The 22,460-nt window shown below is 40.6% G+C and overlaps 2 protein-coding genes across 5 annotated transcripts; one reads left to right on the plus strand and one right to left on the minus strand.

The window, feature by feature from the left end:
• The first annotated feature begins 254 nt into the window (after positions 1 to 254).
• LOC117442310 (nuclear receptor coactivator 7) lies at positions 255 to 15,390 on the plus strand. 4 transcript variants are annotated; one of them, XM_034078311.2, is made up of 16 exons: positions 255 to 378; positions 1,055 to 1,313; positions 2,588 to 2,784; positions 3,029 to 3,108; positions 7,096 to 7,227; positions 7,677 to 7,850; positions 8,632 to 8,763; positions 8,853 to 9,037; positions 9,128 to 9,498; positions 10,845 to 10,995; positions 11,987 to 12,173; positions 12,378 to 12,494; positions 13,391 to 13,543; positions 13,652 to 13,747; positions 13,929 to 14,002; positions 14,108 to 15,390. In XM_034078311.2, the coding sequence occupies exons 2-16, from the start codon at positions 1,213 to 1,215 to the stop codon at positions 14,241 to 14,243; spliced, it is 2,286 nt and encodes a 761-aa protein (XP_033934202.1). In that variant the 5' UTR covers positions 255 to 378; positions 1,055 to 1,212; the 3' UTR covers positions 14,244 to 15,390. The 4 variants fall into 4 exon arrangements, with proteins under 4 accessions (XP_033934202.1, XP_033934204.1, XP_033934203.1 ...); XM_034078313.2 differs by having other exon boundaries at positions 7,680 to 7,850; XM_034078312.2 differs by having other exon boundaries at positions 1,102 to 1,313.
• On the minus strand, positions 15,182 to 21,811 carry selenon (selenoprotein N). Its single transcript, XM_034078317.1, has 12 exons — positions 21,370 to 21,811; positions 20,497 to 20,614; positions 20,269 to 20,399; positions 19,643 to 19,855; positions 19,433 to 19,557; positions 18,844 to 18,981; positions 18,692 to 18,773; positions 17,964 to 18,152; positions 17,762 to 17,867; positions 17,038 to 17,150; positions 16,843 to 16,944; positions 15,182 to 16,549 (listed from the first exon to the last, which is right to left on the minus strand). Exons 1-12 carry the CDS (start codon positions 21,556 to 21,558, stop codon positions 16,382 to 16,384), a joined length of 1,674 nt encoding a protein of 557 aa, XP_033934208.1. The 5' UTR covers positions 21,559 to 21,811; the 3' UTR covers positions 15,182 to 16,381.
• Positions 21,812 to 22,460: the final 649 nt, after the last annotated feature.

Raw genomic sequence — 22,460 nt, forward strand, 5'->3', positions numbered from 1 at the left:
CTTTAAATCACCAAGAGCTATATAAAATATACAATTGTTTGCAGATAAAATGGGACAAGACAAACATTTAAACAATTACACAGAAACAACGAGACAGATTTTATCCCTAAGGAGATCTGTATCTGTCTGAAACATAGGTCTGAAAACACAAGATGAATCAGTCCCTTTACTTTCGCATTCGCTGCTCTCAGCTAATACATCCCTGCTCTCAGCCGGCGGGAGGATTACTGTCTTGACAATCGTCGCGACGGCCTGTAAGCAGTGGACGAGGCTTGAATAATTAACTAGTCACTGTTGTCTGCAGTGATAGCATAACACTGCAATGAGGGCGCGCGCTCACATGACCGCCACCCGTCCCCATCCCTGGGATAGACACAGGTCAGTAAATATACTTTTCACATGATGCTGCCATCTCTTTTGAGCTGCTGCTGTTCTCTACCATAGCAGCAGTCTCGGTCATCCTGTAATGTCGACTCCAATGCTTACTTCCTCCACAGTGGTTATTTCACGCCTAGCATTTACAGGAAGCAAATTGTGATCATTGTTTTTGATCGATGACATGGCCATAGGGATCATATTAGGATGCCTTGCAGGACAACTGGTTAATAGTGTTGGTGTGGTTCATTCAGGGATGATAGGCTAATCTCATTGTAACGCCGACTGAGTCCCCGAATTAAGTTTTGCAGGAATGTACTAAAATGCATTCCTATGTGTTGATATTATCATTGCGTTACTCATGCCTGAATGCAGCTTTGCAGAGTAAATACTAAAATGCAGAACCTGCATCATATTGATGTTTGATCATATAATACATTACATGATTATAGAATGATTAAGATATTGTGGGAGTGCAAACTGTACCCCATCTGATTCTGATCTGACACATTGGAGCATGAAACAGACACATTGGTTGTTTACATACACACTTATATGTATGTATATTGATCATTTGCATCCTGACTTCATTACTCCGCAAATATCTAGCTCTCTTCCTTATGGTGTCATGTTGGTGCATGTAGAAGTTTAACCGTTGCTTCTCCCTCCCTCTGCCTAGATGTTTGTAAAATCAGCCCAGATCATATGACGTCCTGTCTTGTGTAGGTGTAACTGGGGCAAATGGTAGGCAAGCGGAATAAAAGGAGGAGGAAGGATGACAGCTGATCCGCTCATCCCTCTGCTACCACTGCCAGCCTCATACTAAAGAAGACGAAAATGGCTCAGTCTGTAAGGAGGCCTGAGACTCAGGGAGCCATGGACCGCGAGCCCCAGAGGGACAAGACCAGGACCAACTACTTTGGCAACGTCAAGACCAGGTCAGGCCTGTAAACATGTGGATTACTGGAAGGAGAAGAAAAAAAGGGAAAACACTTAAGTAGACATGTGACGTGTTTGGCTGGAATGTGCTTCTTAGATTCAAGCACATTACAATTCTGATCTTCATTATTTTAATAAGAGGGAGAATATGTCCAGATTAACACTAAGCATGTGTCATGTCAGACTACAATGCAAACAGGAATGCTTTGTTAGCAAAGAATCCACATTCCCATAAACTGGTTTCATCCACTGTCACTGAAGGAATCCACGCTCAATCAAAAACCATCATGTGGGTGAGAGCTACGACAGCAACAAGCCATCATGCAGACAACTCCTACTCCCCTTATAAATAACTCTGATCAGACTGTGAACGCTGCCCTATACAGTTATTCACACTACACATACTCTAACCGACTAATCATTGTAGCCCTGCTGTCAAAGGGAAAATACAACTTGAAATGGAGTTAATATTTTTAGAATAAGCATTAATTCCTAATGAGCAGTTTATGCACGGAAGTAATCTCTCTAATAGTTTATCTAAGCATTTGAATGAAGACTGTGAGATGTGTTTGATATGGATTATGTTGCCTATCAAAATGTGTGCATTTTGATGTTTTTTCTCTGTTTTGATACTAAATGTTTTGGGTTTTCACTGTTTGTTAGACAAAACAAGCAATTGCTATTGTGTTAAAAAAGTTTTCACCAATAAAAAGACTGTTTTATTTTATAGACCAACCAATAATTGATGAATTGATGTAATACTCAACCAGTTCATCACTAAAATAATGTATAATAAACATCCCCTTGTGATTTTGAACCTGTAGCAAAGACTGGAGATTATGTAATTAATGAAGACATCTTATTTCTCCTTTATAGATAGTGAATAAATGTGTAAATCATACCATATTACTGCCATGGGATTAAAAAAAAAATCATATGGGGATTTTAATGGAATGAAATAAATGTTATGGTTCACAACTGTGCTAGAAATACATTAGTTGGTCACTAATTCAGTTCGATTTCACTACAAAATATCACCTGATGACCTCATTAACTGAGAGTGCATAAGTAAATGAGTAGAGTTTATATCTTCATCACAAATAAATCAAGACTCACTTATGGGACTTTTAAAATATATACTGTCAAACAGAACACTCTTAGTAATGACAAGTTCTCATTGTTTTTTAGTATACATTCCAGCTGTGTGTGTGTAAATGCGTAACCTACCTAAATATAGCTTGATTTTATCAGTTTTTCCTCTGCTTTCTTTCAGGCTGGGTTCCAAGCTTCCTCCTGGCGTCTCTCAGCCTCCACAGTTTGCTAAGCGTCCCTGGGAGAATCAGCCTCAGGCCCGTGTGATGCAGGAGCCTGCGGCCAGCAGCCAGCGTCCGCTCCAGCCCACTGTGGGCCGGCCTCTCAACCACACCCCCCACATCAGAAACCCCAAACTGCGGCAGTATTACCTGCAAGGTGCAGGGTTTGATATGCTAGACAGGGAGCAGGCAGTTTGCATGAAGTAGATGCAAACTGTGGAGTGGGATTTACATTTTAGAATTCTCATGCTGAGTTCGTTGGCATGTTTTTGCATAGTTATTTTTCATACAGAGTGGAAAGGCAGACATGTGAGCTGTGGTGTATTAAACCTGTAAAGAAATGGTGTTGATAAGCATCATTTTGTAATGGAGCATGACAGACTTGTATTTTTCTCTCGCAGGGACTGCATGGGACCTTAGCAATACTGCAGTGAAGCAAGAGCATATGAGCGGACCATCAGGTGACAGCACAAGCAGCAGGGTGAGTCACTTGTTTTTTAAACTTAATTTTAGAAACAGAGCTTTTCGGAACAAGTAAGAGAAGAAGTTGGGAAGTGAGAGAAAGATATAGGATTTATTGCTGCATCTTTTCTCTGATTAGGTATGAATGTTAGAGCCAGCATTTTGCAGCCGGTAATTGGTTTCACAATTCATGGTCATAAAAGAGTTGGATAAAGAGCGTCCAAGGTTCATATGTGAGTGTGGGAGGAGCTGTCAGAGCTGTTCATGGACGCCATGGGGAAACAAGGTCTTTTTCAGAGCCTCTACAACAAATACAGCCAGAGGAATGTATCTTCGGATGTTTATTCAAAGGTATTTGTGTGCTAGTTTTTTATTTTGCTGCTGACATTTTGAATATGAAAACAAGTGTTGATTTTTTTCTGTGTAAGTCTCTGTATTATCATGAATCTAGAAAGGGCTGATTTGCAATGATAATTTCATGATTGTCTTTTTCTTTTGAAGCTTATTTTCTAGGTTTTGTTGAGATGATTTTATTGAGTTTCTTATATTTTGTGTTTAGTGCATGTTGAAATTGAGAGCAGAGCTTTTTGCTGCACATCCTGCTTTTTTAAAACTATTGAACACTTGTGTTTGTTTGTGGTCGAGGAATACATTTTTTGTAAATGATCATTAGTACATGGAGTAACACTCACACACACAGTTTATGCCTAGAAAAGCACACACAGAGCTCCAGACACATACTGTACGCACAGCCACATAAAGACGATGTTTCTGTGGTCACATAATCTGTCATGCGACAGTGATCTAATTTAGGTCAATGGATCCATCTGTTATGTAGTGGGTGATATGAATGCTGACATATCAGACAAAAGGTCCTTGTTTGCTAAGCATATGCTACAGTTTTGTGATGATAACAATCTTATATTATCAAGCCAAATACTTCTGCCTACAGATAGCTATTCATATATAAGCGAGGCCTGGCATACAACTTCATGGCTTGACCATTGCATAAGCACTGCTAATGCCCATGACATTGTAAGATCAATTGAGATTGTGTATGAGGCATCAATGTCAGATCACATTCCTTTTATAATGTCACTAGATTGTGATAGTCTCCCTGAGATGTCTCAGGAGGCTAAACATGCCTGTACCACTAAAGTGGACTGGTCCAAGCTCACAAATGAGGATAGGCTATTGTACTATGGGAGAACTGATGTCCTATTGAGTGATGTATATCTACCCAAAGTGGCAACTCTGTGTGTTGATGTGGGTTGTAATGAAAGCTCTCACCGTGAAGACCTCTGTAACATGTATGATTGTATTGTGGGAGCTGTATGGGAGGCCAGTATACCGTGCTGTACCTACTCTAGGAAGAGACACAACGTCAAGCCAGGGTGGAATACACATGTGGCTGATCAATACGCTGAAGCCAAGAATGCTTTTGGGGCCTGGGTCCAGGCAGGAAGGCCCAGAGAGGGGCCTGTCCTGGATCTCAAAAAGCGTACACATGCTAGATATAAATATGCAGTTCGTTATGTCAACAAACACACAGAAACATTGAGAGCGGACTCGATGGCTGAAAAGCTCCTTCATAATGATGTGACTGGCTTCTGGAAGGAGGTGAGAGCTCTGAACAGGGCCAGTACGTCATTACCGTGTACCATAGAGGGAGTATCTGGAGCCGATAACATAGCTGAGTTGTGGAGGCAACATTACTCTACTATACTTAATTGTGTTAAAAGTGACCCCTACAAAGTTGGTAGTGTTGTGAAAAGTGACACAGTGGGAATTTCAGCTAAAGAGGTTTATCGAGCAATTGAACAGCTAGCTGATAACAAAGCATGCGGCTCTGACCGAATCACTGCAGAGCACCTTAAACTGGCAAGCCCGAAGGTTGCAGTTCTTCTTGCCATTTGTTTTACCGGCCTCATGACTCATGGTATGTTGCCAGACTCCATGTTGACGGTTACTTTGGTCCCTGTCATTAAGGACAAAGCGGGCAAGGTAGGGAGCTTGGATAACTATAGACCAATTGCTCTGGCCAGTGTGTTATCCAAAGTCCTGGAAAGAATTTTGTTGGATAGACTATGTTCTTATTTATGTACCTCAGATAACCAGTTTGGCTTCAAGGCTAAGCATGGTACTGAGCTATGCATCTATGCTTTGAAGGAAATGGTAGAAACATATAGAAGACAGAATTCCACTGTTCTGATTGGTTTCATTGATGCCTCTAAGGCTTTTGACCGAGTTAACCATCATAAACTGTTTTTAAAATTGAGACAAAGAGGTGTGCCTAACAGTATAATTAGGATCCTGGCTTATTGGTATGCCAACCAGAGCATGCGGATCAAATGGGGGAATGCAGTCTCGGCGCCATTTGGTGTTGGTAATGGAGTCCGCCAGGGGGGGCTCCTCTCACCGTGCCTTTTTAATATCTATATGAATGATCTATCAGATGATTTAAGGGTCTGTAAAACAGGGTGTGTGATTGGTAATGTGATTGTAAACCATCTTATGTATGCCGATGATCTGGCAATTGTTTCTCCTAGCAGTGCTGGTTTTCAACAGTTGCTAAATGTTTGTTCTGATTACGGAGTCAAATTTGACGTTAAATATAATGCTAAGAAGAGCGCTGTAATGATCTGTAGAGCAACAGGGGATAAGAACCTTTGTTTTCCAACATTCTATCTGTCAGGACAGGTGCTGTCTGTTTGCTGTAACACGAAGTATCTGGGACACATCATCACAGATGAAATGGCTGATGATGATGACATGTATAGACAGCGGCGTGTCTTATATATACAAGCCAACATGTTGGCTAGAAAATTCTCTTGGTGTTCAGATAAGGTTAAGGTGAACCTCTTTAGAGCGTATTGCACTCCTCTCTATACTGCCCCCTTGTGGGTCAAGTATAAGAAGGCGAGCCTCCGGAAGCTCCAGGTTGCATATAATGACTGTTTGCGTATACTGCTTAGAAAACCAAGGTGGTGCAGTGCAAGTGAAATGTTCTGTAATGCACGAGTCAACACGTTCCATGCTCTTTTGAGAGGTCTGATGTACAAATTCATCTGTCGATTGAATGTTTCTCATAACTCTGTCATTATGCTGCTTTCAAATCCGTGGCTCAGTGCTGTACGATACCAGTCACCTCTGTGGAAACATTGGTATGGCTGCCTTTTTTTAGTTTGTATTTGAGTGTTGTATGTTTTGTAATAATGGACCAAGAGTCTCTTTAAATAAAGATGATGATGATGATGTCAGTGGATGACAGTTGTGGATCTGATGCTTCACGCCTACTGTTTAAACTCTTCAACTTTTAGATATTTATTCATAAGTTCCCGTCCAAACCTTGGATGGGAGTTGATTTAGAGTGAATACACTGAGTATGATCAGCACAATAAATAGCAGTGGGTCCATAATTATATTAAAGTAGAAGTTAGAAGAGATCTTCAATGTAATGTGCTTCTGCACACCTGAAAGATGTATTACTGAGGCTACTTATTGCATGAAGATGGATGCAAAACCATCTTATGTAAGAATAAACAACTTAATTAGATTGGATGTTTGATCAGATTTTAACCCCTTGTGAAGCTGACCGTTGAGCGGCCCAGACCAAGCAAGGAGGCAGAGGCAGAACGTCCAAAAATATAACCCGACGTGGGCATTTATTAAAAACATGGGCACAAAGTTCACCGCCTCAATCCTGCGGTTCTCCTTTCACACATCCTGCAGCCACAAGGATCTCACACACACACACCCAGCCCTCTCAACAGACAGAGAAACCGAGCCTAAATACACCCACTCTAATCAGCACAACAAGACACAGGTGAGGGGGGAGGAGACAACACAGGACACCAGGTGCACACCGTCATCAGCCACAGACAACATATACTGTGCAATCACGCTAATAAAGTGCCCTATTACCCGGCCTGAAGCCGTCAGTCCATAGTGACGAAGTTCCCTTCGTCACACCCCTACTGAACACTTTATTGCTTTTGTGTTTCAGGGTCTCCCTGGGGACACGGTGTTCAGCATCTCGTCACAGTTCAACTGTAAAAAATCCTCCTCAGCAGAAGAGGGAAAAATGGACAAAACTTCAAATGTACCCTCTTCCTCTGCTACGCTCATCACTAGAGAGGTAAGAGTCAACTGTTGGCCGCTGAAGGTGTCATTTCCATCCCTCCCTATGCATAATATGAACACTTGATGAGTGTGTTGCTTGCTTCCCCATTTTTTTTTTAATGATGTTGACAATATTTGCAAAACACAATATTTCCCTTGTCTGCCTGACGACTTTAGCTGCAAGTTTGGCTTTAGACAAGAAGTGTGTTGCTCTATCTTTAACCCTTTTCAGGCTTAAATACCTCACCACCAATACTAACCTTCAAGCAAATGGAAAATGCCAATAAAATGCCTTCAGTGCTTCACCCACAATCCTCGAGTCATGTGTGACATGGAGCTTAGATGTGACTACAAACAGACAAATAGGGAAATACAGGCCTGTAGAAAGAGGAAGTAGTCACTGGGTTAGCAGGTTGTATCCATTTCAATGACAGAGCTATTCTTATCATGACTTCCATTCTGAAGCAGCTTGTCGTACCGGCGGGAAGAAACACTTCCACTGGTCAAGGATCCTCTCAACCAGAACTGGACTCTGATCCTAAACTGAAGCGGGAGGAAGAGGCTGATCTGGTCTCTTTGGAAACACTCGCTGCTCAACCCCAGCCCCCCTCCCCAGAGGCTGAATATGACAAACTACTGGTAGGAAAAAAACTTCCTTTACTGCATGTTTTGGAATATTTTTATAATATTTAATTACACATATTTTACTGTAGGTTAAAATCTGTGTTGGAAAAGCACTAGTACATTTAACTCAAGTACTGTACATTTAACCTAATAATGATAACTGAATGACTATGGTTTAATTTAAACCTCATCCTATGGTCCACAAGCTTTCTTTCCTTTTGTGTTACTGTTTTTGTTACTGTAACATGTGTGTTATACATTTGTTCCATGTCACAATCAAATAAACAACAGAAAGCTGGTTCAGAAGGTGTGTGCATTAAGTCGCTGAGCTCATGCATGACTCACTTCAACTATATTTCAGAGGAATATATTGTAGTTTTGACTCTGCTGAATTTACTTAACAGCTGCAGTTGCTATTTATTTTTATTTAATAAAAAGAGTCATCAATAGCAGTGAAAACCGATTCACATTTGTAGTTAACAGATTGTATGACATTGTTTTCTATATTCTTTTAAATTAATTTACAATATGCTGCTTCACAATTTCCCAGGTTAATTTATTTAAATTTAAATTGCCGACCAACAGTCTACAACTTATATTCAGCCCATTACAATAAAAAGCAAAAAAGAATTGTGAATATCTACATTTGTTAATGCTTGATCCGGTAAATATTCACAATTTCATCTTAAAAATTACTGAAATGCTTACTTAATTTCTAAATTGTTGCAGATTAATCATTCTGCCTCCATGAATTACATTTTGTTGTCGATGCTGATAACATGTGTGATGCTGACAGGATGTGGAGGCGGTGCCGATGCCTGATGGACAGCTCTGCTTATTGGCTCTGCCTCCAGAGTGCTGCCAGGCGGAGGGACCGGAGACCATGAGGTACCTCAAACTGTTCTGCCGCCACATCACAGACCGTAAGGTGGGTGTGAACAACACTTCACTCTGATCTCTGTTCTCTACACCTGTAGACATCTGTGTGCTAACATCAGCACCTTCTCTCTCTGTCAGGGTGTGGTGTCGGGTATCCTGCTGGTGACAGCTAATAAAATCTTCTTTGACCCATGTAAGACACACGCTCTGGTGAAGGAACACGGCTGTGAGGAATACCTTCTGTCCTGCTCTGTTGACAATCTGGCATCTGTCTCCTTTTTCTCGGACATCTCTCATGTTCACTTCAGTACGTCCCAGCAGAGGTCAGCAATGATTCAGTTGTCCTACACCCACTGACTCACATTACATAAAAACGTCAATCAAAGCATTTTTTATTTGTATTTTTTCAATAGGAGAAAAGGAAAGAAAATTTTCCAGAAATTGAAAACCACTAAAGTCCCAGCAGGCGGCTTCCCAAACCCAAAGGGGGAGTCTCTGGTGTCTTTGGCTCCATCAGATTTGTCCAGTCTGGCTCTGAGCCTGACCAAAGAGGTTTCTGGGGAGGAGGAGGCGGAGAGCAGAGACATGAAGAAGGTGGAGGGGGAGCTTGATAGCAGCCCTCCAGAGTTGCTGTGTGAGTCGTCTGATGGAGGTCTGGGAGTGTCCGTCCTGAGCGGTACTGCCACCTTCTGCTGCGGAGCTCCAGAGGCGGCCAGTAAAGTGAGGACGGGGCTGCTGCTGAACAATGAAACGGGCAATACCTCTGTGAAGAGTCAGACTGCAGGTGGGACGTGAATCATTGTCTGTCTAAAACAGGGGTGTCCAAACTTTTTTCACCGAGGGCCACATACAGAAAAATATACAAAGGACTGGGACACTCACTAGAGGTGAGGTATATTGCCTCATACGTTAAGTTATAAGTCAGCAAAATCAATCAAATGTAGGTAAATTATGCTTAATACTTGAATAACCTTTAAGAAAAACAACAGCCTACATCACAGCTCTCAAAAGGGGTTTTACATTACATGTTAATTGTTTTTATCCAAAGCGACTTACATACTCAGTACTGTGGGCAATCCCCTAAGGAGCAATTTGGGGTGAAGTGTCTTGCCCAGGGACACAACGACATGCTGACTGCAGTGGGGTTTGAACCTGTGCTCCCCTGATCCCAACACCAACGCCCTACCCACTGCGCCACGCGCCTTTATTTATTTTGTTAGCAGTTCATTCCTTAAAACAGAAGCCTCAGATTGCTAATTTTTAGGGAATAATTTGCTTAGGTATTCAACCTTCAACACAGTTCATCATTTTCTCCTCTCACTGTCTCCTTTCCCATGGCATAGGTCTACGGCCTTGGGTATTGCTGCTATCTCTTTTAAGGAGGAGCAGCTTGGGCGCATTGTTGTTGCCAGTCTATGACAGAGCACAAGCCGCCATGAGGTAGTTTACTGTTCAGGGACGTAGGTTCCCTGGCGCACATTCTTTTATATGGACGAGAGCTCTAGTTAGATTCAGGGTCCATAATTGTTTGGTCTCACTGATGAAGAATGTTGATTATTACACTCCGAACTAGTTAAAACATCGAGCTGCAGTAAGAGTTCTTCAGAATTGGTTTAGCAACCGCTGTGTCAACTCGTGACACACCACCTGTCTTGTCAATTCTCCGGCCGTAACTCCAAATACACCGTCAGTGTTTGCCATCAAAGCTCCAGCTCTCCTTGTGTCTCTCTGAGTCCTGACTCTCCATTGCTACAGAAGTTTCCCCCACACTTATCATAAGAGAATATAGGAAGGGTTTATTTCAAGCGTGTTTTGAAAATAAGTTATTACTTAGATTTGTTAGAAAATGTTTTCAACTTTAATTGACTGAATTTGTTTGAAGATTGGGCTTCTTAACACATGAACACTGTGTAATATCTGTTTTCATCTATATTTAATAAGTACAAGACAAGCACAAGTTTCATTTTTGGGCCATAGTCCATTATACTTTTTTAATTTGCTGAGGGCCGATTCAGAACGCGGGCTGCATTTGGCCCCGGGCCGTTGTTTGGATACCCCTGGTCTAAAACATATTTTTAGTTTTTTTTCTCGTTTTCATTTTCTGCTCCGTTGTTCTCTGTTTACTTCCAGTGCCTCAGCGGTCCTCAGCAGGAAGTCCTGGGAGCCTGATGTTCGTGCGGCTGCGGGTTCAGCCGTCTGCAGGAAATAAGAAGGGCGCCGGAGGCCTTCACCTGGGCTCGACTAAAAAAAGGGATGCTTGGCTTGCACTTTCACAAGAGAGGTACAGTAACTAACGGCAGGGAAATGTGGATGGACAGATTAAAAGGGGAACTCTATCGATTAAGAATTACAGTTGAGAGACACAGTAGAACTCACAGTACTTTACTTGACTATTATTTATAGATTCAAACTTAATACTTGATTATTTAATTTTTATATTTTTTATGATGCTGAATATTAGTACAACATACTATTCCACAAATGTTTTGATGGATTCAGTCAGACTTTTAAGATGAGATATTCTTTAGCAATCCCAAATTGGGAAAGTTTTCATTGCAGCAGCATGTAAAACAAGTATTGCACATAATTAGAAATAAAAAAGAGTGGGAAATAAATAATTGCACAAAACATCTCAAAATAGAAGATAAAATAGTTATAAAAGAGTGAAAATGATCGTGAAGAAATAATATTAAACTATCTGACAAATGAAACACCATTGAACGGCTAAATCACAGCCAACACAATATAAAAGTGGGATATTATTTACATTTAGTGTGCAAGAATGACATATTAAATTAGATAAAAATGTAGAATGTACTGTGAGAAGTTTTTATAATGGGAATTATTCCACAATGTCATCAATTTACTAAAAAGTATGCATTTCAATAAATGAAACGCCCCACCAGTATTAAGCTATTAAAATAAGCTCCACCTTGACCAGCTACAACATTAAATGACTGTATTTATGTTGGTTCATCAATAATATTGGTAAATGTTATTGTCAATAATACTATACTTTACTAAATGCAGGACTTCTGTAATGGAGCATTTTTATTATCTTGTATTATTGCTATATACAGTACTGTATTTACTTAAGCTGATGAGTACAACACAATCACAACTCTACCTCAGTGGAAAGTCAATTACTCATCTGTGAATAAATTCATAAAAGTACATTTAAAGCTCCTCCTCTCTTGTGTCCATGTTGATGCAGCTGTCAGGTTTGTTTGTCTTTAAACATGTCTGAGTGACGGCTTTGTTTCCCCCTGCAGCTCCGACGAGCTGCGCGCATACCTGACTCACTCTCGACCAGACCTGTGCATACTGGAGGGAGTGGAGGAAGAGGCGGACCGCGACGAAGAGGAGTTTGTACTCATTGAGGACAGAGAGGAAGAAGAGGAGGAAGGGGACGAGGAAGATGTGTTCCAGAGGCACCGCAGCTCAGGGGACGACTGGGAGGTAATCAGACTCGTTTCAGTCTCACAGGAGAGATCTTTTACTTAACTGGTGCAAATTATGGAAATGGACAGGTGCGTTTGTTTGTGGAAACACTTGCCTCAGGGTGGGTCACTCCAGGCTCAAAGGAAGAAAAAATGCCTCTTGATGTTCTAGGACAAAATGGCTTCTTCTTTTTTCTAATGTATTTATGTTTTTTTTGTGTAGATGGTGTTGATGGAGGAGAGCGGGGAAAAGCCAACCCTGGTCATGGACAAGGAGCCCGACGGACTCAATGATATTGTAGCGAGCAGCAACATTTTAGAAGCTTCACATGTCAAAGAGGTGGGCGACACACACATAGTATACTCACACTCTTCACACACAGTTTGTTTCTATTTAACTACTAGCTTTTTCAATAAAGTCCTTTTCTAAATCATGTTGCCCTATCAAAACCTGTGGAGTAAAAAATGTAACATTTATTTATTTTCGAAATATTTTTCACATTCAAAAGGGTTGACTGATTATAATTGAACTTTGAGACTTCAGTTATGTGTAAATTGGTTGCTAGGAAACGTATGTAGTGCAATCTAAATAAATCAACTATGTAAACAGGAAGTCCCTGTAATTTAATCCGGCTGTAACCATAAAGGGGGCCATATAAAAAAATATAAATGTATATATATTTTATTTTGAGGTTTCAGGAATGAATGCAGTTTAAGAAATTAAAGTAAATGCCAAATCCGTCTGAGGTGATAGTATATTGTGGTGTTTTATGATTTCCAAATTAAATATTTCCAATTTCTTTAGTATTCTAAGCATATTTAAATCAAATAATAATCTGTGGGGTTTTTTCTACACTGTTTTTATTGTAGATAAAGAGTGAAGCCTGTCCCTATGACATGACCCCTCACTTAATACATAGATCAGCAAGCTTGTTTTTTTAAGTTAGTTCAGTCAGCCATTCAGTTAACACTTATCTACAGCTGGGAGTTAGGCGGTGTGAATAACAAATCATATCTGTGTGAGAGCTAGTTGGTGTGGTGCATCTTGTTTAACGTTTACAGAGATCTATAGATACATTTTCTTTTAGTAAATACTTGCCCCCTACAACAAAGTTAAATTCAGAACTGATTGCTGCAAAGATTTAGACGTCAGTATCTGGCCCTGTTCATGTAAAAACTCCTTCCTCCCCCTCCTTTGTTGATTAAAAACCTTCTCCCTCTTTGAATGTCTCTCAGCTGTGTCAGGAGCTCCCCCCGAGGACAGTGGGCTACAGCTGGCACCTGACTTACAGTACGTCCCGTCATGGCGCCAGCCTCAAGTCCCTCTACAGGAAACTCAGCAAACTGGACTCCCCTGTGCTGATTGTCATCAAGGATGCTCTCGATGAGGTAACACACACTATACATAACCTCTTATATTAATTAAGGATTTTGTAATGTCTTTCAATGTTAGTAATTGTGTGTGTGTTGCTGTCTTTGGGGACTTTTCTTCATCAGATATTCGGGGCCTTCCTCTCTCACCCTCTGAGGCCGAGTGAGACGTTCTACGGCACAGGAGAAACTTTCCTTTTCATGTTGCATCCTCGCTTCAAGGTGAGCCCCCTAACAACCAACGTTTATGTCTTTAGTTCAGCCAATTTGTAAAATATCAGCTAAATATAGCAAATTATGCATTTCTGTGTAAGGTCAAAATGCTAAAAAGGGTGTTCTTTTCTGACTTTATGCTTGAGAAGTGGCACTAAAACAGTTTTGTGGTGATTGACTCTGCCTACAGTGTTTTAGATGGACTGGAGAGAACTCCTTCTTTATTAAAGGAGACTTGGACTCCTTTGCTATTGGGGGAGGCAGGTAATGTGTTCACTCTCTTTTATCTGGAATCTATTAACAAAAACTCTATAGACATTTGAGTAATGTATTATCTTTGACTACTGTCTATCTATCTATTTCCTGCAGTGGTCACTTTGGTCTGTGGGTGGATGAGAATCTGTACCTGGGTCGCAGCAGCCCCTGCTACACTTTCAACAACTGCTGCCTCGCGGAAACCGACGACTTCCGAGTGATGGAGCTGGAGGTGTGGACGTTCAGCTGAAGAGGCCATTCCTCTTAGATTTGCCACATCTCCGCTGATCAGCATTCATCACTGAGCAAATAACTAATACAGCCGCTCATCCATTTCATGGTAGCATCCATGTAAAGAAATCTACCACAAACTGCTGGATTTATCCCTGTGAATAAGGGCTGTGGATTTTAGCGAACTTAATGAACTGAACAAATCTTGAGCAGTGCGATGGAGTGGGGGTTTCGTGGTGGACTCATTCCTGAGGGTTTGGGCTGAACTGGATTCTCAGAGTCCTTGTTTTTGAATGGAATAGGTTACAAGTCTCAGAGACTGCACTCTGCTCTTAATGTGAATTACTTTATGATATACCATAATTTGATCTTGTGAACATAATGGCTCAGCTGTATTTTAAGCTAAAGCATGTCCCTGCTTCCATATAACTGTGTTTAGTTAATGCTGGAAGTTTTCCAAACACACTTAGATTAGATTTCCTTATAAAAGACCAAACTGCACCGACAGATCATAAATCTCACAAATAAAGGCTCCCGTCATCAGACACTAATCCTTTTTATGGGTTTTTATCAATTAGAAATTGATAAATAATCAATAATATTGGAAATAATCTTCAGCAAACACTTTGCGCTCCACTTTGAGAAAAGCTTCTTGATTCTTGATTGATTCAATGGAGGACTATTCTGAACTCTTTTCATTTCTAGTGCTGACTCATATACCACTGTGCTTTCTGTGTGTGACAGAAAAAGCTTTGAATTAATGCAATTTTGTCTAAATTCAACTGTTTACGTAAAATGCTCCCTGAATCTACTTTGCTTACATTGTACAGTATTGTAGATTAGTTAATAACATAACAGCACAATTGAACATTTAAACTCTATAAACATTTGTATGGTGTATTGTTGAACTGTGCAGTTCATGGTACTGCAGATGTTGCCAATAAGCACAAAAATCAGTTTGTAGCAAAAATGTTTTTATTATGTCAGGCTTTGAAAAAATGGCCCCGTTAGTGATTTCCCCTTAAAGACTCCAATCATTCAGATGTTTCACGTGGAGGGGAGCTTGTATGACCTTGAGAGTGCAATACTTTCACAAAGTCACATTCCAGGTTAATGTTACCACATTTATCAAATTTCACTGCAACTATATAAACTAGTGTTCTTGATCCCTGTGTTCTTTAATTGTATAGTAAAATAAGACGGACCTGAAGAGGAAAACATTTTTTTTGTATGACTGAAAAATATAAGAATCATACGTATTGTAAAAACAGACTTAAGTCTTTCAACAGCCATTAGCCTAATGGTAGGTCCCAATAGTCATGTTACTCTTAAACATCAATGATTTCCTCTTGTCACGCTTAAGACAAGAGCGAATACATTGCTTTTACTAGATCGTGAAAGAGGAAAACATAACAAGGTATCACGTGTCTGTCATTTAAACAATCAAACATAAGTCCTTTTGGTTCCATCGAGTTACATAAATATGAACTTCAACAGCTGTACATAATGTACAAAAAAAATCAATCTTCTTTGGTGTGGTCACACATTCCACAAGAAGAGAAAATTGGCAAAATATTCTAAATTTGGTTTAAAAAGACTAAATGAACAATTGTATATACCACAGCCCAATGTTTCCTGCTGCTTCAGTCCCCTGAGACAGAGAGGGTGTTCCCTGCAGCCGCCTCAGCAAAAACATCAGGCGCCGTCCGGCCCACAGAGGGCTTTCAGACAACATCTTCACAAACTGCTGAGACACAACTGAAGGCAACACAGGCCTCTGGGTTCGCTCAGCAGCAGGAAATCACACTTAGTCGATTCATATTGCACGTGCGACACAGGGATATGAAAGCAGGGTGTCTCGTTGAGCTACGATTAGAATGCAAATATACTATACTGAGAGTAACATAAGGCTTGAGAATATGTCCCTGTACTGTTTGTCACAATGTCAATATTGTGTTTAAAACTAACTAAACAGGAGATGACTAAATAAATAGCAACAAAAAGGACAGGGTGAAAACGTTTATCAGCTGCCACATGGATGAGAAAGCTTCTCTACATAATTGTTGGAGGCTTTTCCTTATCTCGCATCATTACCCAGAGGAATGATGATTATTTCCTCCTTTTTTGAGTTTCTCAGGCTCTATTCGCACACTCTAATTACTGTGCCAGGTACTGCTTGGCTTTCTCCAACCCCTCCTTCAGGAAGCTGAGATAAGTGGCTGTGGAGGGGTCCTCGAACGCAGCAGAGAAGCTGAACGTTGCTTCCTCCTCCTCTGGTTTCATAGCCGTCTGGTCCAGGAAGAAGTTGGCGTTGATGTGGTGGACCTAAAGTCATACAGGAAGAAGATAGCTTTAGGTTAGCTTTTACATGCAAATGTTGATATAAAACATAGACAGAGAATACATTAACTTTTTTTTTATTAAAGATTAAGAACATCAATAAATATCACACTTCATAAAAGTGAGACTACAAATACACAAAAAAAACTAAGCAAGTAAATGTTCTGACTTAAAACCGATATCAAAGGAAGTTTTTCTACACGCGTTTGTTTAAAACTGAGTTCTCGATGTTTCATAAATTGAAGGCTGATAAAAAGAGAAAGGAGAAAAATATTTACAATCGTTCCATTGGGCAGTGCCACCATCATCTCCACGGGGAAGTTGTAATTCTCCAGGTGTAATTTGGCCTTTTCACTCAGCACAGGGTTCTGCTCATCAGCCTGTTTATCAGAAGAAGATTGTTAAAAGGTAACAGAGTATGAAACATTTAAAAAAAATCACTGTTTGGATTTCTTGAGGTTGCACTGCCCCACCTGCATGTTCTCCAGCTCTCTGACCAGAGACCAGCTGCTTATGAAGCTCTGGTTGAGCAGGACCATGACGGGCGAACTTTCCAGGACAGTCTCCCGGAGAGTTCGCCCCGAACCTGCAGAGGTGAGAAGGAGAGATGGGAGAGTTGTTGAAAAAGTAAAGCCTTTACATCTCAAGTGAACTCAAAATGTATTTAACACAAGCAAACTTGAAGAAGAGTTCCAAAATGCAGCAAAGTAAGTCAGAAATGTTCGTTATCCAGAAACCTTTACCAAAACATTAGCTAACATTAGCCACCACAGGCTACTTGGTGTCTTCAACTAACTAAGGAATTATTTATGAATTCAACATGTCATTCTTAAAAAGGGATCATATGTTAAGACTACTTTTAAAAGTTATAAAGTATGGTATTTATGCTACATATTGACACAAGAAGAAGAAGAACTTATTTGAATACTATTTTTCACTCATAATAAATGTTTATAGAATTTATTTGAAATGCTGCTAAGTAAAAGGGAGATTTTTATACTGACAAAAGACAATATTAAGTACCTATTTCTCACCAGGCTACAATGCTTTGGAAATTCCTGAATGGGCAAATGCATCTCTTATATTTACCAGTTTGTATGTCATTGTTTAGATGTAGTCCATATTTAGGCCTTTCATTTAAACACTAAGTCAAATCTCAATCAGCATGCTGTGTATTCAACACATTCATGATCTCACCTCAGCAGGACTGATCGTCCAATGCTCCCCAAAGCAGAATGGAGTGCACCAGTTTATTCTCTGCTGCCGCTCGCTCAAAGGCTTCTGAGAAGGGCAGGTAGGACACCTGGGAGGAAGAACAATGGTGACAATGTAAAAGCTGTGAACCCACAACAACATTTAAGACAACAGTGGTTGAAATAAATGATTGGTAGATGGTTACCTTCTTGAAGGGGTAGAGGGTGACCTCCAGCCGTCGAGTGGCTTCCTCCTCACTGATCTCCAAGGTCCAGTGGATGTCCTCAAAGATGAACTGGATCGGCTCGCTGTTGCCATCTTGGCTGTCGATGATGTTACCCTCCTCATCCATGATGATGGAGGGAGTGGACGGGCCCATGGCCTGCAGCTCTAACTGTGGACACGTTCACAACTTTTTATACAAGGCAGTTCCAGATTTAAAAAAAACATGATATACTTAAATCTTTGTTATTTTCTGAGGATTTATTTTTATTTTGGGAGACACTAGTGAAATAGTGACTAGGGAAATGTTATTGGTTTTAGGCAGAAGTCCATACAGAAAGCTAACAAATGGCTCAATAAGGTTTTTTTAAATAATTAATGCCTAAAAAGCTTTAGTATATTTTAAATACATAAAGCAATTATTGAATTTAAAAAGGGAATAGGGCCAATGCTCTCTAAAAGGTTTAATAACCGACAAAAAAAGGAAATTAAATTAATTCTAGGAGCACCCAAACATTAGGACACTCAAAAACAGTGACAGGACACATTTAAAAAGACAACAATCCTGACAACCAATATGGAGATGTAATGAATGAGCTTAATTGTATGACTCAATGATAGAGAACTAAATCAGGAAGAGCTGGAAAACCACACCGGTAGTACAGAAATAGAGACATCTTATGAAGGGTCAATGCATGCGTGCAGCTCTACCTGCGGCAGGTATCCGATGTCCACCTCCATGTTGCTGCTCTCACTGGCCCCGTACAGCCACTCCATGTCCACATTCAGAGACCTGACACACGTGAAAACACTGAGTGGGGACTGCATGCACAAAGGTGACTGAGTGTGTTTAAAGGATTTACCTGTCATTGGGGACGTAGAGATGAAAGTGGCGGACATGAGATGCATCTTTAGAGAGCACAATGTTTCCAATGAACTTCCCCGGGGTGAACCAGAAGGGAAAGTCTGGAACATCATTCAGCTGGAATTCTGCATGAATCCTGAAGAGGTTAACAGAACAAGGAGTTGATTACGTACCGCAAGATGTGTTCTGTCAAGAAGTTACTGGAAAATGTATTGTAGCCTTTTGTTTATATAATGTTAAAAGTAGTATGGATCTGGCAGTTTCTTTCATTAAAAAAGTTGCTTTCCAAGAGCTGACTGAAATCTCACAATTGTGTTTCCACTCCAACGACATATATATTTTTCAAAACAGGTAGTAAAGAACTGGAAACTGCATTAACACGTGTTAATAACTCTCTATGAACAACAAAGAAAACAGTCTCAGGCTCTGCATGATGATGAAACCAATGGCTGCCTGCCATGAGGATATTATAATGTATAGTACGTTCTGAATATTATACAGCACTAATATAAAGTATACATAATGCTGTAGTTAATGGGCTGAGCACTGCTATGGTATTTTATGTCGCTTCCCTAATGGCTCCTTACCTGAACACAATGTCGTAATAAAAGTCGTTGCTGGCACGAATGCAGGCGACTGCGCCCTGGGGGGCAAAGCGGGATTTGATGAAGGGCCGCGGGTGGAACATACTCAACAAGGAGTGGATGAGAACCTGCAGCAGGATAGGAATATATATCAGTATACAGTCTATTTATCACATGCCTTTAAACATGAATATGAATGAGTTTTAAGGATACCTCTTTGCCCTTTGGTGAGGGAGGGTGGTAGCGATTGTTGGGCAGGTATCCAGTGAAGATGTTGAGTTCGCTGGGAATCACCCACCATGTGTCTCCCACTTCATCTTTGTTCTTTGGGGGCAAGAAGGCCCTGAACTGGCTGGCAGAGAAAGAGGAGGCGGCGACTGCTGGGCCCTTCCATGAGCGGAGCCCACTCAGAGAGCTGTGAGACACCTGAGAGAGCCGGAGGTTAAAACCAGAGATGAAATCAATGTATTATTGTATGTTGTTCAACACTAGAACACGTGCTTCTACAAATAAATGTTAAGATGTCTTTTTTTTGGTTAGATTCCATTCTTGGTTGCTTTCACATTTTGATAGAACTGCATTGACAAAGTGGTGAGAAAATGTATTGCAAAGTTTATAAATAATAATTCATTAATTTCAATAATCTCCAGTATCTCTCTCTGATGTTTATTTTCTAAAAAATTAAGTTTGTTCAAACTTTCATAAAAACTACAGTTATTGTGTGACTATCCTTAAAACCTGTTGATGTAGGCTCAACTGTGATTACTATGCAGTAGTCGAGATAAAGAGAACATTAAAACAATAAACAATAAACTTCCTCTTGTTAGGTCTCGTCTTACCCCGAGGAAACCATCCTTGCTTTTTGTCATGGAGTCCATCAGCAGAGGCTGCATTTGGGCCTCCAACGTCAAAGTCTCTCCATTGGGGTCATGGGCCACATCCTCCTCAAAATCCACCGGGGGTGTAATTCCTGTGAGGAAGTTGTAGATATGAGAGTCAATGTGAGGTGAGGCGGAGGTTTTTGTTACTGAGAAAAGGCAAGATATTCAATAAAAGGGACACTGTACCTGTGAGTTTCTCTGCAATGGGTTTAAACTCCTCCGGGCTGAGATAAAGGTCATGGTCAGTATCTAAAGAGGAGAAGAGAAAAAGCCCCTCTGCACCCAGGGTTCGAATACTCTCCTCCTATTGGAGGGGCACATACAGTTACAGTCTGACCCTTATTGTCAATTCACATGCTTCAGGGATTTTAAATAAAGCATCAAAACTAGGACAGTGAGCAGTCAAACAAAACACAAATATTTGGGAAGATTAAAAAAAAGCACTGTTTTAGCTGCACGTTCATACTTTAGGGAGCACTTTTCCTTTTAAATATATTAATGTCTCTATAGTAATGGGTTCCTATAGCATTCACTCAGCCTTAGCAGTCCTGTCTGGATAGAGATCAGCCCAGAGGCCACAGATTACTTGCATGTGTTTCCCAGACAGATGCTGCTTGTACAATGCAGGGAGAGGGGGAGGGAAGTATAAGAACAAATTGGAGTCCCTGTGTAGCCAAACAAGAGGCAATATAACACATGAGGTTGAGTTTTACCAGCTGTGACACAGATTCAGCTCCCCTTAAAAAAAACACCATGAGGTGGAAAAACTGCTGATGTGGTGTTTGATGGCGACTGATGTCTGACAATGAATTACTCTGAAGACTGATCAAAGCTTTTTGTAACAGTTAACTACTATAAAATGTACAGTAACGTTACAGTAATAATAAGTCCGAGAAGGTCAATGCAAACTTTCTATTAATACATAACATATAGTTAATTGGCATCTTTTTGCAGTATATGGATACATATTTGATTTTATTATAAGTTATTTTCTAAAGTGAAGAAAACGGGTGAATTATGAGGCGTTTGTAACATTAGTATTACAGATGTGGATCTCACATGACGTTTGTGGAGCTGGGCATCTTGGTAATACTTGATCCCGAAGGCGAGAAGAGGGACAGCACCGATTAGAAGCAGAGTCCAGATCCCCCGGCAGATCCAGGACCCAGTAGCGGGACTCTGGTTCCCTTTCTGCGGCGAAATGTTGCGCTCATCCTCGGGGATTGTCTGATCCACGTCTGCGGCCATCCTCGACAACAACCACAGCTATTTAAACAAGGACATGGCCGTCGGATAAGGTCAACAAAAAAGTACCCAGTAGTATAAACTTATCTTTCTTAAAGTGTTTGGAGCCTAGCGACGGTTTTGTTATCCTGTAGCCGGAGACCACTCGTCTTTTCCGGCCGTTACAATACCACAACAGCTGTGGATGGAGCGTTAGCTAGCAGCACACATTTCTTATTTCCCACATCTGAACCACAGCCATATGGATGTGGTTTGAAATGCGTCAAGGGAACAAATGACAGCCAAGAGGAAACCGGATGTTTGGCCTGCCTGGGTTCAAAATAAAAGCATTCGTAGCTAGCTAGTCGTGTGTACTCGGCAGTTATCTTAACCGTTATCAATATCAACATATCAACCAGTAGTTGCTTGTTAATTGAAATGTATATTGTGATTTATCTTGTGTTTTTTTGTCTGTGAAGATTAATGCATCGTTTTCTTCCTACTTGTAATGCCGTAATCTTCTTTGTCGTGACATTGGAAATAATACAACTGATTAAGTTGGTTTCGGCCTGGGCATGATCCTAAATGTTACACAGACAAAGAATAGATGCAATCTGCTTCAGTATGTGTAAAAAAAAAGCGTTAGTTTAGTGCTTTATTTTGAAACTGACGACCGGAAGTTTAAGTTTACGTGTTCTCTCACTTTACTAAAGTTAGGTGTTGGCACAGTAGCAACATTTAAAGTGGCAGTGTTGCCTTGCTCATCCCAGGAATGTCTGCTGAAATGCTTCAATTATACACTTCTTTGCCAAAGCACACTGTTATTAGTATGTTTTGAAGCTTTGGAATACCAAGATGTCAACAATGGGGCCAGTGGTTTTCATTCTGCATAGAGGAAATGTTAGCAGAAATAAAAGGGGCTGCTA

The sequence above is a fragment of the Pseudochaenichthys georgianus genome, unplaced genomic scaffold, assembly GCF_902827115.2.
Source record: "Pseudochaenichthys georgianus unplaced genomic scaffold, fPseGeo1.2 scaffold_411_arrow_ctg1, whole genome shotgun sequence".
NCBI lineage: Eukaryota > Metazoa > Chordata > Actinopteri > Perciformes > Channichthyidae > Pseudochaenichthys > Pseudochaenichthys georgianus.